At 45.0% G+C, this 15,734-nt stretch overlaps 1 protein-coding gene across 1 annotated transcript in view; it reads right to left on the reverse strand.

The window, feature by feature from the left end:
• LOC121584782 (solute carrier family 15 member 4) overlaps positions 1-15,734 on the reverse strand; it is a 63,157-nt gene that overhangs the window by 12,606 nt on the left and 34,817 nt on the right. The window contains exon 8 of the mRNA XM_041900893.2: positions 773-931. Within this exon, the coding sequence (XP_041756827.1) occupies positions 773-931 (159 nt within the window). The remainder of the gene's footprint in view (positions 1-772; positions 932-15,734) is intronic.

Raw genomic sequence — 15,734 nt, forward strand, 5'->3', positions numbered from 1 at the left:
TATTAGGTGTTTGTGGGTAAACAATTTACAGTGTGATCTTAGGAAAGGAAAGTGCATTTGGGATGGGAGGCTCCTCTCACTAGGGAACACATCCATCTGCTGCCAGCGCCACGCTATTTATTCAAGCACTACGACAGATTTACACAAACCTTTTGTTGTTAGTCTGACATCTCTATTTACTACGGGAAACACTTAAAACAAGAGAATTACACCAGGGTCATTTTTTCTTCTTCGGAGCAACTCATTTTCAAACCCCTTAAGTGGATTTAAAAATCAGGACGAGACATGAAAGTTCTTGTGACGCGTCCCCCCAGGAAATACATTTCTGTTTGTTGTTGTGAGACTAAATACTGCTTAGGTAATCAGTGTCAATACTGTGTTCTGCTATACGAAGACAACAGTAATTTGTCACACTGATGATGTTTTGTCACAACAATTTTACAGTAACATCTATAAAAACGCAAGACATTGTGCATGAGTGGAGCATAGTATCATAGCTTTCCTCATCCCTGGAAAACTGTGTTCATAAAGATCAATGACCAGTGTGTTGATGGCAGTTTTCAGAGCCCATGTTTAAGGCCCATTGCGCCGACAGGTTTCCCTAGAGTCCGTATACAGATCTTTATGCAGGCTGAGTCGATAAAATGCACCATCATTCTCACTCACATTGCTTCTCTCTGAAGAGCCTGTCCACCTCCTATAATATGAGTAATGACCTACTCAATAACCTACCTTAAGAACTTGTATTGGCTGTATGTTTGCGCTCTCTTACCAAAATCCTTGTGGGAGGACATCCAGCCAATCCCCTTGAGGGACACTATGGCCAGTAGGCCGGAGCCCACGAAGGAGCCTATCCCAGAGAAGAAGAAGAACAGCCCCATGATGGCACTCTGCATGGACCTGGGGGCAGCTGAGTAGGCAAACTCCAGACCTGGAAGAGGAGACAGAGACACTTAACTCAACAAAGATCCGTAGAATAAACTATAAATACTAACAAGTAAACATAAAAACCCTCATGCAGTACATCTGGCCATACAGAGTAAACATTGACGGATGCTAACATTGACAAGAGTCTAGAAATGTGTTTGGATCAAACAAAATCCATGTCTGTACATGTTCCAACCATGGCAGACCATGGCTGGGGGGTGAGGATCAGTTCAAAGTGTTTTTTTCGACGACTTTGGCAGAGGACAGCCTATTGGCCGTGTGTGTGTGGCTGTAGCATAGTGGTCAGCAGCAGACAGTGTGTGTCATAGTGAGGATGGCTCATTACCCATGGGTCCCACCTAGACACAGTAGCCAGGGGGCAATCACTATGGAAGCAACTCCGATGATTCACTGTAGAGCTCCACTTTAGAGATTAGATTTACATTAGAAGAACAGGCCTTTCATCCATAACAACTTGACCAATTTATATACATGAGATAGAGGCTTTAGCCCACCACAGCGCTGTTTGACTGCTAAATATCAGTGGAAAGTAGGGCTGTTCTCTCCCCTTACGCCCGCAGGCCTACCTTACGCCCCCCCAGCAGGGGACCAGTCTCGAGCACCTATTCAGCTGCAATTGTTTCTGGAAAAGTGTCAATATTTTATGTGTCATGAGACAGAGGAGGGGATTGAGGGGGAGGGGGGAGCGAGAGAGAGGATCAAATAGTTTTTATTTTGCCATGAGAGCTGCCTGCCTGCTAGCTGACGTTGATCATTTCATGTCGCCTCAAACCTGATCTTTCAAATTAGGTCCTATAGCTGCAGCTGTCAAGAGAGATTAGGGAGCCTTTGTTAACCAATGAGTCCCACTGTAACGCCGGTGCGTTTATATACCATTGGATTAGTCTATTTCTTCTGCATCCATAGATATCAACCATTAGTCTGTGTGAATAACGGGGCCTGAGCTAGAGCGGTGTTTGTGAGACAAGGGCGTATCCCGAAGGGACGTCTGTAGAGTGCGAATAGTTTGAGCTACAAACTATTAAAAGCTATCTATGAAAAGCTGAGACTCTCACGAACACGCACGTGTAAAATGTTTTCACATGTTGCTCACAAGCTACACAAGAGTCGTTAGAAGGTAAGGGGTTCTTCTACATAGAAGATCACAGGAAATCCCAGGAAATAGTGTCTAGAATACTGTAATAAGCTCCAAACAGTTGTCAATTGACTAGTTGGATATTCATTTCCCAGTGAGCAAACAATTTCTTTACTTACAGCATTTATATAAATTAATTTCTATCAGGGTTTCGCTTTGGCAGACCTTATTTTCTTAATTTACATTTGTCAGTACAACTAATGAATGCAACCATTTATGTCAAATTGTTTTGTGTTCTACTTGTAGCCCTGGTTGTCCTGAAAATAAAATGGTAAAACACTTCATTGTGAAGCTAAATAAAAGAGCTGGACATGCAGATAAATGAAAGTCAGATAAATGAGAGCTGGAGTCTCGGGACTGATAGGGTTAAGGATGCCTTTTTACACCTTCCTTACTTAAAAACATGTATGCGACGCACGACTCCACTCCCAGTTACTTGGACAGGGACTAAGGTAGACACGGACACGAATGATCTGCTTGGCGTGTTGACACACTGGTGGTTTGTTGTGGCCGAGTATTGGTGCTAAACACTACCCACTCTGCCCCTACTCAGATGGTAATGCGCGGTCGCAACCTTCGCTCTCTCTCTCCCACTACTCTCTCCTCTTCCATCCTATCATCTCTTCCCTCTGCTCAATCCTTCTCCCTCCAATCTCCTGATTCTGCCTCCTCAACCCTCCTCTCCTCCCTTTCTGCATCTTTTGACTCTCAATGTCCCCTATCCTCCCGGCCGGCTCGGTCCTCCCCTCCTGCTCCGTGGCTTGACGACTCATTGCGAGCGCACAGAACAGGGCTCCGGGCAGCCGAGCGGAAATGGAGGAAAACTAGACTCCCTGCGGACCTGGCATCTTTTCACTCCCTCCTCTCTACATTTTCTTCATCTGTTTCTGCTGCTAAAGCCACTTTCTACCACTCTAAATTCCAAGCATCTGCCTCTAACCCTAGGAAGCTCTTTGCCACCTTCTCCTCCCTGCTGAATCCTCCTCCCCCCCTCCTCCCTCTCTGTGGATGACTTCGTCAACCATTTTGAAAAAGAAGGTTGACGACATCCGATCCTCGTTTGTTAAGTCAAATGACACTGCTGGTCCTGCTCACACTGCCCTACCCTATGCTTTGACTTCTTTCTCCCCTCTCTCTCCAGATGAAATCTTGTGACTTGTGACGGCCGGCCGCCCAACAACCTGCCCGCTTGACCCTATCCCCTCCTCTCTTTTCCAGACCATATCCGGTGACCTTCTCCCTTACCTCACCTCGCTCATCAACTCATCCTTGACCGCTGGCTATGTCCCTTCCGTCTTCAAGAGAGCGAGAGTTGCACCCCTTCTCAAAAAACCAACACTCGATCCCTCCGATGTCAACAACTACAGACCAGTATCCCTTCTTTCTTTTCTCTCCAAAACTCTTGAGCGTGCCGTCTTTAGCCAACTCTCTTGCTATCTCTCTCAGAATGACCTTCTTGATCCAAACCAGTCAGGTTTCAAGACTGGTCATTCAACTGAGACTGCTCTTCTTTGTGTCACGGAGGCTCTCCGCACTGCTAAAGCTAACTCTCTCTCCTCTGCTCTTGTCCTTTTAGACCTGTCTGCTGCCTTTGATACTGTGAACCATCAGATCCTCCTCTCCACCCTCTCCGAGTTGGGCATCTCCGGCGCGGCTCACTCTTGGATTGCGTCCTACCTGACCGGTCACTCCTACCAAGTGGCGTGGCGAGAATCTGTCTCCGCACCATGTGCTCTCACCACTGGTGTCCCCCAGGGCTCAGTTCTAGGCCCTCTCCTATTCTCTCTATACACCAAGTCACTTGGCTCTGTCATATCCTCACATGGCCTCTCCTATCATTGCTACGCAGACGACACACAACTAATCTTCTCCTTTCCCCCTTCTGATAACCAGGTGGCGAATTGCATCTCTGCATGTCTGGCAGACATATCAGTGTGGATGACGGATCACCACCTCAAGCTGAATCTCGGCAAGACGGAGCTGCTCTTCCTCCCGGGGAAGGACTGCCCGTTCCATGATCTCGCCATCACGGTTGACAACTCCGTTGTGTCCTCCTCCCAGAGTACGAAGAGCCTTGGCGTGACCCTGGACAACACCCTGTTGTTCTCCGCTAACATCAAGGCAGTGACCCGATCCTGTAGGTTCATGCTCTACAACATTCGGAGAGTACGACCCTGCCTTACACAGGAAGCGGCACAGGTCCTAATCCAGGCACTTGTCATCTCCCGTCTGGATTACTGCAACTCGCTGTTGGCTGGGCTCCCTGCCTGTGCCATTAAACTCCTACAACTCATCCAGAATGCCGCAGCCCGTCTGGTGTTCAACCTTCCCAAGTTCTCTCACGTCACCCCGCTCCTCCGCACACTCCACTGGCTTCCAGTTGAAGCTCGCATCTGCTACAAGACCATGGTGCTTGCCTACGGAGCTGTGAGGGGAACGGCACCTCCGTACCTTCAGGCTCTGATCAGTCCCTACACCCAAACGAGGGCATTGCGTTCATCCACCTCTGGCCTGCTGGCCCCCCTACCTCTGCGGAAGCACAGTTCCCGCTCAGCCCAGTCAAGACTGTTCGCTGCTCTGGCACCCCAATGGTGGAACAAGCTCCCTCACGACGCCAGTACAGCGGAGTCACTCACCACCTTCCGGAGACACTTGAAACCCCACCTCTTTAAGGAATACCTGGGATAGGATAAAGTAATCCTTCTACCCCCCCTTACCCCACCCCAAAGAAAGAAAGAGAAAAGAAAAAAAATATTGTAAAGTGGTTATCCCACTGGCTATAAGGTGAATGCACCAATTTGTAAGTCGCTCTGGATAAGAGCGTCTGTTAAATGACGTAAATGTAAAATGTACAATACAGAGGGAGGAGTGGAAAAAATATAAAACATTCCTAATAGAAAAAAGAATGTGGTGTAGACACTTTATTACACTGTCAAATGCTCTGCCACAACATATCTGACCTTTCCATTTGTTTCCACCTGAAAACATGCATTTATTTGTATCCTCAGGTAACCTTTTCACAGCAAATGAAAAAAAGCTGTAATAGCCTACATATCGTAGGGGGAATGCATGAGGTTTCTCGGACAATGCACAGCAGTACAATGGGATCTGTAGTGAAAGGAGGTATTTGCAGGACTATTTTCAATGAATCCCCTACTTGTCTATGTGGAGGTGGATACAATGAGTTGAGATGGAATAATAATTATGTCCGCTTCCCAACCACACGCAAAACAAACAGCCTGACCTTTTTGCACCAAGAGGCTGAATTATTCAAAAAGGGAACCAGAAAGTTAAAATATTTTATTTCGCTTTCTCCCGAGGGCTGTGTTGCAGGGGTGATTTTTCTTTCTTGGAAAATAACATTAGCCTTTAACATTTTCAAAAGAGCAATACATAATTAAAAATCCCAGAGGGGATCATTTGCAAAGTTTTTGTATATTCTTAGTGCCTGAAAGCAGGAGAACCGCGGGTGGTGTATAAGCACAGAATTACCCTAGTACCTCCGAGGCTGAAGGAATTGTAGTGGGGGAGGAGGTGGGTACCTAGATGTATTAAAATGATTTATTCAAACAGAATAAGACCAAGGGGAAACTGTTTTTCCAGACATATGTCACAATTCAGTCATCTAATTTTCCTTGAAGATATCCCCAGTGGGGGAAGTTTATTTTAGGGCTCCCCACAGCTTTCTTATGTCTGTATTTGAATTTCATGGGCATTCTGATACTGGAGTAAAGTGTGACTGCCAGTGTTTTTTTAATAGACACCTTGGGCAAACCAATGTGTTCCAAACATAACTTAATTATGTTCAATTTAATTGATAACGTGGATATTTAATTAATCCTGTGAATTCATTTTCTTTATATCTGTGCAATGTCTTTTCATCTGCCCTCAGCCACACATCTACCTACAGTGTATTTTTCCACAACACAAAGACTAAACACTGAGTCACTAAAAGGTCTCCTTTGTGGAGACACCATTGATGGGCTAAGGAAAAGAAGAAACACAATATCCAGAAACAACTAGCAATAACTGACAAATTACAGAGATTATGTATGAAAGACATGTTGAAGAAAAAAAGAAAAAAAGTATTCCTCTTATATGATACAATAGACCTTGTGGAATTATTTTTTGAAACTATGCAATGTTCCAAGATGGCGTAGTAGTGCAGTCCTGTTTTTGTCGTGTGTCTGTAAATAGCCTGTAAATACCCTATTTTTTTTTGTATTTTTCGTACATATTTCCCTATCAGACTTTTCATCCTTCTACAAAATATACTTTCCTGCAACCCGCCTCACTCAATGTGGAACGGATTCTATTATTGACTTACCTTTTATCTAGAATCTCCAGTTGAAACCAGCTAACTAGCTACTTGCTATTAGCCACAGTTAGCGGTATTTCACCCAGAACATTGGATTTTTCTGCCGGAATAATTTAATCACTGGACATTAATCACCGGATCGCAACTAGCTAGCCGCAACCGAATGGATGTTGTTGTTTGGCTAATCACCACTGCCCCCGATGCAAGCACCAGTTAGCCTCGAGCTAGCCTAGAGCCAGGCCCATATCCCGGCTATCTACCTCTCGGTCTACCGGACGGGAGTAGCCAGATAACTAGCTACTTGCTATTAGCTACCGTTAGCGGTTTTTCACCATTGTCCGTGGCCTGCACCACCTACCAGCCAGCTCTAGCCTGGACTATTATTCGGCCAGTCTGCACTGTCTGCACAGCGCGTTATCGACCCAGAACATATCAGTTGTTCTGCCGGAATCACTGAATCACTGGACCTTTAACTCCGGATTCATCGCTACCAACTAGCTGCAACAAAATGGACGTTGTGGTTTGGCTAATCATCCTGAGCTAGGCCCATCTCCCGGCTATCTACCTCTCTGTCAACCGGACGGGACCACCTAGTGTTGACACGGAGCCCCGCCGATCCTACACGACGGGTCTGCTGACAAAATCGTCTGATATGGTTACAACAGGCTTCCCGTTACGACGTCGACCACGAAGATTCCATCTGCTAGCCCCGGCCCGCTAGCACACGCTAGCCGTGGCCTCTTGCTCGCTAGTGCTTTAGCAGCCCCCAAACTACCTCCGAACTATCCTATTGCTGTTCACCGGACCTTATGATAACTAAGCTATACAGCTGATGCCTGCTGGACTGTTCCTTTTTACGGTACTGCATCCTGTTTATGTTTAGCCTCAGCCAAAACTGTGTCGTCATTACCAGCTGTTGTCTTAGCTCTCTCAAATTACACCTGTGATTGCTTTATGCCTCTCTCCCATGTCAATATGGTTTGCTTATTGCTGTTTCGGTTATTTCTAATTGTACTATTTCACTGTAGATCCCCCAGCCCAGCTAAACCTGCCTTAGATAGCTCCTTTGTCCCACCCCCCATACACGCGGAGACCGACTCAATCGGTGCGTCCAGTGATGCCATCTCTTTCATCCTTGTCTGTACATAATGCCCTGAATCTTTTCTACAACGCCTGGAAATCTGCCCCCTTTATTCTATGTACCCAACGCACTAGAAGACCAGTTCTTAAAGCCTTTAGCCATATCCTTATTCTAGTCCTCGTCTGTTCCTCTGGTGATGTAGAGGCTAACCAAAGCCCTGCAGCCCTCAGTATCAATCCTACTCCCCAGGCGCTATCATTTGTTGACTTCTGTAATCGCAAAAGCCTTGGTTTCTTGCATGTTAATATCAGAAGTCTACTTCCTAAGTTTGAGTTATTCACTGCGTTAGCACACTCCACCAACCCTGATGATCTAGCAGTGTCTGAATCCTGGCTTAGGAAGGCCACCAAAAATTCTGAAATTTCCATCCCCAACTATAACATTTTCCGTCTAGATAGAACTGCCAAAGGGGGTGGAGTTGCAATCTACTGTAGAGATAGCCTGCAGAGCTCTATCATACTATCCAGGTCTGTGCCCAAACAGTTTGAGCTTCTACTTCTAAAAATCCACCTTTCCAGAAATAAGTCTCTCACTGTTGCCGCTTGCTACAGACCCCCCTCAGCCCCCAGCTGTGCCCTGGACACCATATGTGAATTGATTGCCCCCCATTTATCCTCAGAGTTCGTACTGCTTGGTAACCTAAATTGGGATATGCTTAACACCCCGGCCATCCTACAATCCAAACTAGATGCCCTCAATCTCACACAAATTATCAACGAACCTACCAGGTACAACCCTAAATCCGTAAACATGGGTACCCTCATAGATATCATCCTGACTAACTTACCCTCTAAATACACCTCCGCTGTCTTCAACCAGGATCTCAGCGATCACTGCCTTATTGCCTGCGTCTGTAACGGGTCCGCGGTCAAACTACCACCCCTCATCACTGTCAAACGCTCCCTAAAACACTTTAGCGAGCAGGCCTTCCTAATTGACCTGGCCCAGGTATCCTGGATGGATATAGATCACATTCCGTCAGTAGAGGATGCCTGATTGTTCTTTAAAAGTAATTTCCTCTCAATCTTAAATAAACATGCCCCATTCAAAAAATACAGAACTAAGAACAGATATAGCCCCTGGTTCTCCTCAGACTTGACTGCCCTTGACCAGCACAAAAACATCCTGTGGCGTACTGCATTAGCATCAAATAGCCCCCGCGATATGCAACTTTTCAGGGAAGTTAGGAACCAATATATACAAGCAGTCAGGAAAGCAAAGGCTAACTTTTTCAAACAGAAATTTGCATCCTGTAGCACTAACTCCAAAAAGTTTTGGGACACTAAAGTCCATGGAGAATAAGAGCACTTCCTCCCAGCGGCCCACTGCACTGAGGCTAGGAAACACTTTCACCACCGATAAATCTACAATAATCGAGAATTTCAACAAGCATTTTGCTACGGCTGGCCATGCTTTCCACCTGGCTACCACTACCCCGGCCACCAACTCTGCACCTTCCGCTGCAACTTGCCCATGCCCCCCCCCCGCTTCTCCTTCACACAAATTCAGACAGCTGATGTTCTGAAAGAGCTGCAAAATCTGGACCCCTACAAGTCATCTGGGCTAGACAATCTGGACCCTTTCTTTCTAAAAATAGCAGCCGAAATTGTCGCAACCCCTATTACTAGCCTGTTCAACCTCTATTTCGTAACGTCTGAGATCCCCAGAGATTGGAAAGCTGCCGCGGTCATCCCCCTCTTCAAAGGGGGTGATACTCTAGATCCAAACTGTTACAGACCTATATCCATCCTGCCCTGCCTTTCGAAAGTATTTGAAAGCCAAGTTAACAAACACATCACCGACCATTTCGAATCCCACTGTACCTCGGTTTCCGAGCTGGTCATGGGTGCACTTCAGCCACGCTCAAGGTCCTAAACGATATTATAACCTCGATCGATAATAGACAGTACTGTGCAGCCATCTTCATCGACCTGGCCAAGGCTTTCGACTCTGTCAACCACCGCATTCTTATTGGCAGACTAAATAGCCTTGGTTTCTCAAATGACTGCCTCGCCTGGTTCACCAACTACTTCTCAGATAGAGTTCAATGTGTCAAATCGGAGGGCCTGTTGTCTGGACCTATGGCAGTCTCTATGGGGGTGCCACAGGGTTCAATTCTTGGGCCGACTCTTTTCTCTGTGTATATCAATGATGTCGCTCTTGCTGCTGGTGACTCTCAGATCCACCTCTACGCAGACGACACCATTTTGTATACATCTGGCCCTTCATTGGACACTGTGTTAACAAACCTCCAAACGAGCTTCAATGCCATACAACACTCCTTCAGTAGCCTCCAACTGCTCTTAAACACTAGTAAAACTAAATGCATGCTCTTCAATCGAACGCTGCTGGAACCCGCCCACCCGACTAGAATCACTACTCTCGACGGGTCTGACCTAGAGTATGTGGACAACTACAAATACCTAGGTGTCTGGTTAGACTGTAAACTCTCCTTCCAGACTCACATTAAGAATCTCCAATCCAAAGTTAAATCTAGAATCGGCTTCCTATTTCGCAACAAAGCCTCCTTCACTCATGCTGCCAAACATGCCCTCGTAAACGGACTATCCTACCGATCCTTGACTTCGGCGATGTCATTTACAAAATAGCCTCCAACACTCTACTCAGCAAATTGGATGTAGTCTATCACAGTGCCATCCGTTTTGTCTCCAAAGCCCCATACACTACCCACCACTGTGACCTGTACGCTCTTGTTGGCTGGTCCTCACTACATGTTCGTCGTCAAACCCACTGGCTCCAGGCCATCTATAAATCACTACTAGGCAAATCCCCGCCTTATCTTAGCTCATTGGTCACCATAGCAGCACCCACCCGTAGTCTGCACTCCAGCAGGTATATCTCACTGGTCATCCCCAAAGCCAACACCTCCTTTGGCCGCCATTCCTTCCAGTTCTCTGCTGCCAATGACTGGAACGAATTGCAAAAATCTCTGAAGCTGGAGACACTTATCTCCCTCACTAACTTTAAGCATCAGTTGTCAAAGCACCTTACCGATCACTGCACCTGTACACAGCCCATCTGAAATTAGCCCACCCAACTACCTCATTCCTATATTGTTATTTATTTTGCTCTTTTGCACCCCAGTATCTCTATTTGCACATAATCTCTTGCACATCTAGCATTCCAGTGTTAATACTAATTGTAATAATTTTGCACTATAGCCTATTTATTGCCTTACCTCCATAACTTGCTACATTTGCACACACTGTATATATATTTTCTGTTGTATTTTTTGACTTTATGTTTTTTTACCCCATATGTAACTCTGTGTTGTTGTTTTTAATCGCACTGCTTTGCTTTGTCTTGGCCAGGTCGCAGTTGTAAATGAGAACTTGTTCTCAACTGGCTTACCTGGTTAAATAAAGGTTAAATAAATAAATACATGTAAAAATACATATAGTGACGAAGTGACTGCAATGACAGTGCACCAAATAGATCACAGACAGATGGGAGGATGACGCAATCATGGACAGAGGTGTCTCCTGAGTGGCGCAGTGGTCTAAGGCACTGCATCGCAGTGCTAGCTGTGCCACTAGAGAGCCTGGATCGAATCCAGGCTCTGTCGTAGCCGGCCGCGACTGGGAGACCCATGGCGGCGCACAATTGGCCCAGCGTCGTCCAGGGTATGGGAGGGAATGGCCGGCAGGGATGTAGCTCAGTTGGTAGAGCATGGCGTTTGCAACGCCAGGGTTGTGGGTTCGTTTCCCACGGGGGGCCAGTATGAAAAAATAAAATAATGTATGCACTCACTACCTGTAAGTCACTCTGGATAAGAGCGTCTGCTAAATGACTAAAATGTAAAAAAAAAAATTTACAAATGTGTCAACAACCCCAGTCATCCAGGTAATTGAAATCTGTCCGAAACAGAAGCCTGAGCCTGGTAATGATCATGATCGCAGGAGAAATAGAAAGAAAAACAGCTTATGTAATATCTACATCTAACAATACCTCAACCTTCAAAGATATGAGGTAGGACAGATTGTAGGATTTGCTAATAGAAGTTCTTAAGTCAACAGTAAAGCTGTTCTTCAGTCGATCGCTATGGTGATGACAATGAAATGACTACGCCAACATCTATCTAGGAGCAAGAGTTGTTCAATCAATGGCAAGCGGAAGAAAATAGCCTAGCCTGTCTTTTTGTGCTTGTGGGCTTTGCAGTTGAAAAGTATGTCACCACACAGGAATGACACAGATTTGACATGCAAAGGATTTCTGCACAACTGACAATTCCTATCCATGAGTCAAAGCATAACTTGACTTTCTCTGAGTAGAACAGCGTGATTTGGTTTCACTTCCAAACATATGACTGTTGGCATAATAATTCTCTACAGATCCATATTGTAGCATGTTTGAGCTTTGCCATGCCCATGCATTGAGTCTACATACAGTGCATTCGGAAAGGCTTCAGACCACTTTACTTTTTCAACATTTTGTTACGTTACAGCCTTTTTCGAAAATGGATTAAATTGGGGTTTTTCCCCCGTATCAATCTACACAATACCCCATAATGAAAAAGCAAAAACAGGTTAAGACATTATTGCTAATTTATATAAAATTGATAGATTAATTTGTATTTTAAGAATAATGACTAAAGGATTTCACCCCAAATACAGTATAAATGTGTGAACGGTGTTAGAGTTATAATGTAGTGTCAACCCACTAACAGAGGGGAGGGGGGTGTTAGAAACTGTTGAGAAAGCATTCCAGGGTGAAGGGGACTGAGAAACTGTTTAAAGGTGGGCGGAGCAAAGTGCCTTTGTGTGTCAAGGGATATAAAAGCTGTATGTATGTTTTTTGGCGCCAGAGCTCTCCATGATTAAACATACAGATCATTCTTGCAGGTTGTGGACCTTCGTTTAATTCATGATTAAACCAGAGTCTTACACCCTCTGGGAATTATTCCAGAGTTTGATTAATTAGAGATAGAAATTCTCGTGACAAAATTAAAAATTTAAATTATCACATTTACATAAGTATTCAGACCCTTCACTCAGTACTTTGTTGAAGCACCTTTGGCAGTGATTACAGCCTCGAGTCTTCTTGGATATGACGCTACAAGCTTGGCAGACCTGTATTTGGGGAGTTTCTCCCATTCTTCTCTGGAGATCCTCTCAAGCTCTGTCAGGTTGGATGGGGAGCGTGGCTGCACAGCTATTTTCAGGTCACTCCAGAGATGTTTGATTGGGTTCAAGTCTGGGCTCTGGCTGAGCCACTCAAGGACATTCAGAGACTTGTCCCGAAGCCACTCCTCCGTTGTCTTGGCTGTGTGCTTAGGGTCATTGTCCTGTTGGAACGTGAACCTTCACCCCAGTCTGAGGTCCTGAGTGCTCTGGAGCAGGTTTTCATCAAGGATCTCTCTGTGCTTTGCTCCGTTCATCTTTCCCTCGATCCTGACTAGTCTCCCAGTCCCTGCCGCTAAAAAACATCCCCACAGCATGATGCTACCACCACCATGCTCCACCTTGGGGATGGTGCCAGGTTCCTCAAGACGTGACGCTTGGCATTCAGGACAAAGAGTTCAATCTTGGTTTCATCAGACCAGAGAATCTTGTTTCACATGGTCTGAGAGTCCTTTAGGTGCCTTTTGGCAAACTCCAAGCGGGCTTTCGTGTGCCTTTTACTGAGGAGTGGCTTCCGTCTGGCCATAAAGGCCTGATTGGTGGAGTGCTGCAGAGACGGTTGTCCTTCTGGAAGGTTCTCCCATCTCCACAGAGGAACTCTGAAGCTCTGTCAGTGACCGTCAGGTTCTTGGTCACCTCCCTGACCAAGGCCCTTCTCAACCGATTGCTCAGTTTGGCCGGGCGGCCAGCTCTAGGAAGAGTCTTGGTGGTTCCAAACTTCTTCCATTTAAGAATGAGGGAGGCCACTGTGTTCTTGGTGACCTTCAATGCCAGATATATACTTTTTTTGGTACCCTTCCCCAGATCTGTGCCTCGACACAATCCTGTCTCTGAGCTCTACGGACAATTCCTTCGACATCATGGCTTGATTTTTGCTCTGACATGCACTATGAATTGTGGGACCTTATATAGAATTTTTTTATCAAAATGCGTTTTTTGGCAGAAATGCCTTCTGGAACATGTGAACTTTCATGTGCCTTAATAAAACTTGTATGCCATCTGTAAATACAAATAAACAATTTAGAATTACGAGCCTAGTTGGTTTAGCCACGGTAAAAGACAGCAACCTTACCGCTAGCCATGATTGGCTGAGATAATGAGTGGGCTGGACATGCAGAGAGATGAGTTCGGATTGGTCTGCCACGTAGCACGCTTGTCTATTTGAGCTGGTCAGTAGGTGTAGGTACTCCTGTCTAACGCGGCTTTAAAAATATATATATTGCGTAGTAGAACTGCATATGCGTTGCTCTCCACTTTCTGGAGGACCGAGTTTTGAAATCAGTGGAATTAGAGTATGATAGCTAAGGAGATGGAGAAAACACCTGTCTCCGGATTACATCTTCAAACTAAGGGCAACCATGGCATCCGTGACAGATGGAGAAGCGTCCATCCATGTATACGGGTAAGCTAGTCTAGCTAGCTACATTTTCAGATATTCAACGTTTCTAATTGTCAGAAAGTCATTTTAATTTCAAGTTAAAAAGTGTACTGTTAGATAGCTAGCTAACGTTAGCTGGCTGGCTGGCTGGCTAGCTAACGTTACGTGTATGATCTGCGTAGTAACATTATTCGTATCTCAGAGCCATTTGCTTTGCTAGTTATAGCCTAATATTAGCTAGCTAACATTGAACCTGGTTGGTTAGCTACCTGGAGATTCATGCAGGGTAGTAACGTCATGCATTGGGATTATGGTTCATTGTTTAACTAGCTAGCTACATGTCTTAACAAAATACTATGCAAGTATCCATTTCAATAGAATGTTCATGATGTCACTGTGACAGCAGTTGATAGACGTAGCTGGTAAATTCGCTCTGGCTATCTACTCCGATTTCAGAGCACTCTCGCCTGAGTGTGCCAAAGTGCGAACGCTCAACACCCGCTGAATATGGCCGGTGTCAGTAAACGTTGGCAAAAAAACGTAATTAAATTGTTGCCAGCAGCACAGTTGCAGTCACCAACTGAAAAATACACTACGAAAGAAAGCAATGGCTATCCCCTTTGCTGATATGAACTTGAGGACTGATTCAGCTTTTAAACTTTATTTGCCAAGATGCACCACTTTCTCAAGCCCCAACAAGTAATAAAAATGGCAGATGCATTCACACTGTAAACAGGGCACATGGGAAAATGCCTGCCCTCAATATACAACGGTCATAAAACAGAATACTTGTTAAAAGTGTTCTAAATTAAGAGACACAGACAAACACCCAAACATATTCTGCGGCAGGAGTTAGGGAGATCTGACAGTCCATTAGGGCTTAAGTGTCAAATCAAAGCCAGTGCTTCATTAAGATCACATCAGTAAACGTTGGCAAAAAAACGTAATTAAATTGTTGCCAGCAGCACAGTTGCAGTCACCAACGCTTTGGATAACATAAAAACAGCCTAACCAGCTCTGCTAGGGCGGGTAAAATGGTCAGAGTGAGTTGTTCTCTCATTTGTGTCTGGAAGTAGCTAGCAAGATAGCCAAATTAGCTTGGGTGCCTGACTGCTGCTGTTAGGACAGAACGCTCGGCTCAACCCTTAAAGATATGGGTGGGGCTAAATTTTAGGAGGGTGTGAACGATGCTGAATGGGGGTAGACAAAGAAGAGCTCTCCAATAGGTGTACCAAAACATTCGAAGGCCATTTTCTCAAAAGTAAGGTTACAAGTTTATCAACTTTCAAAGCAGAATTACTTTCCCATTGTTCCTCAACTGTAGTGTATGATATACCATTTTCTAGCTCCGAGTCTCTACTTTTATCCAATGTAAAAAAACACAATTTCAAATTTTGCTACATAAGACCGAATTGAGCCGGTCGCTCACAAATAAGGTATTTCTGTTTTTTCTATTTTTTAAACATTTGCATACATTTCTACTAACTTGTTTTCACTTCGTCATTATAGGGTATTGTGTGTCGATTGATGAGGAATTATATTTTTAAAATCCATTTTAGAGTACGGCTGAAACATAACAAAATGTGGAAAAAGGGAAGGGGTCTGAATACTGTCCAAATGCACTGTATGTCTCAAACTATTGTGTTACTGCTTCGAAATGTTTGGTAATCAAT

Source organism: Coregonus clupeaformis, chromosome 16 (assembly GCF_020615455.1).
Source record: "Coregonus clupeaformis isolate EN_2021a chromosome 16, ASM2061545v1, whole genome shotgun sequence".
Lineage (NCBI taxonomy): Eukaryota > Metazoa > Chordata > Actinopteri > Salmoniformes > Salmonidae > Coregonus > Coregonus clupeaformis.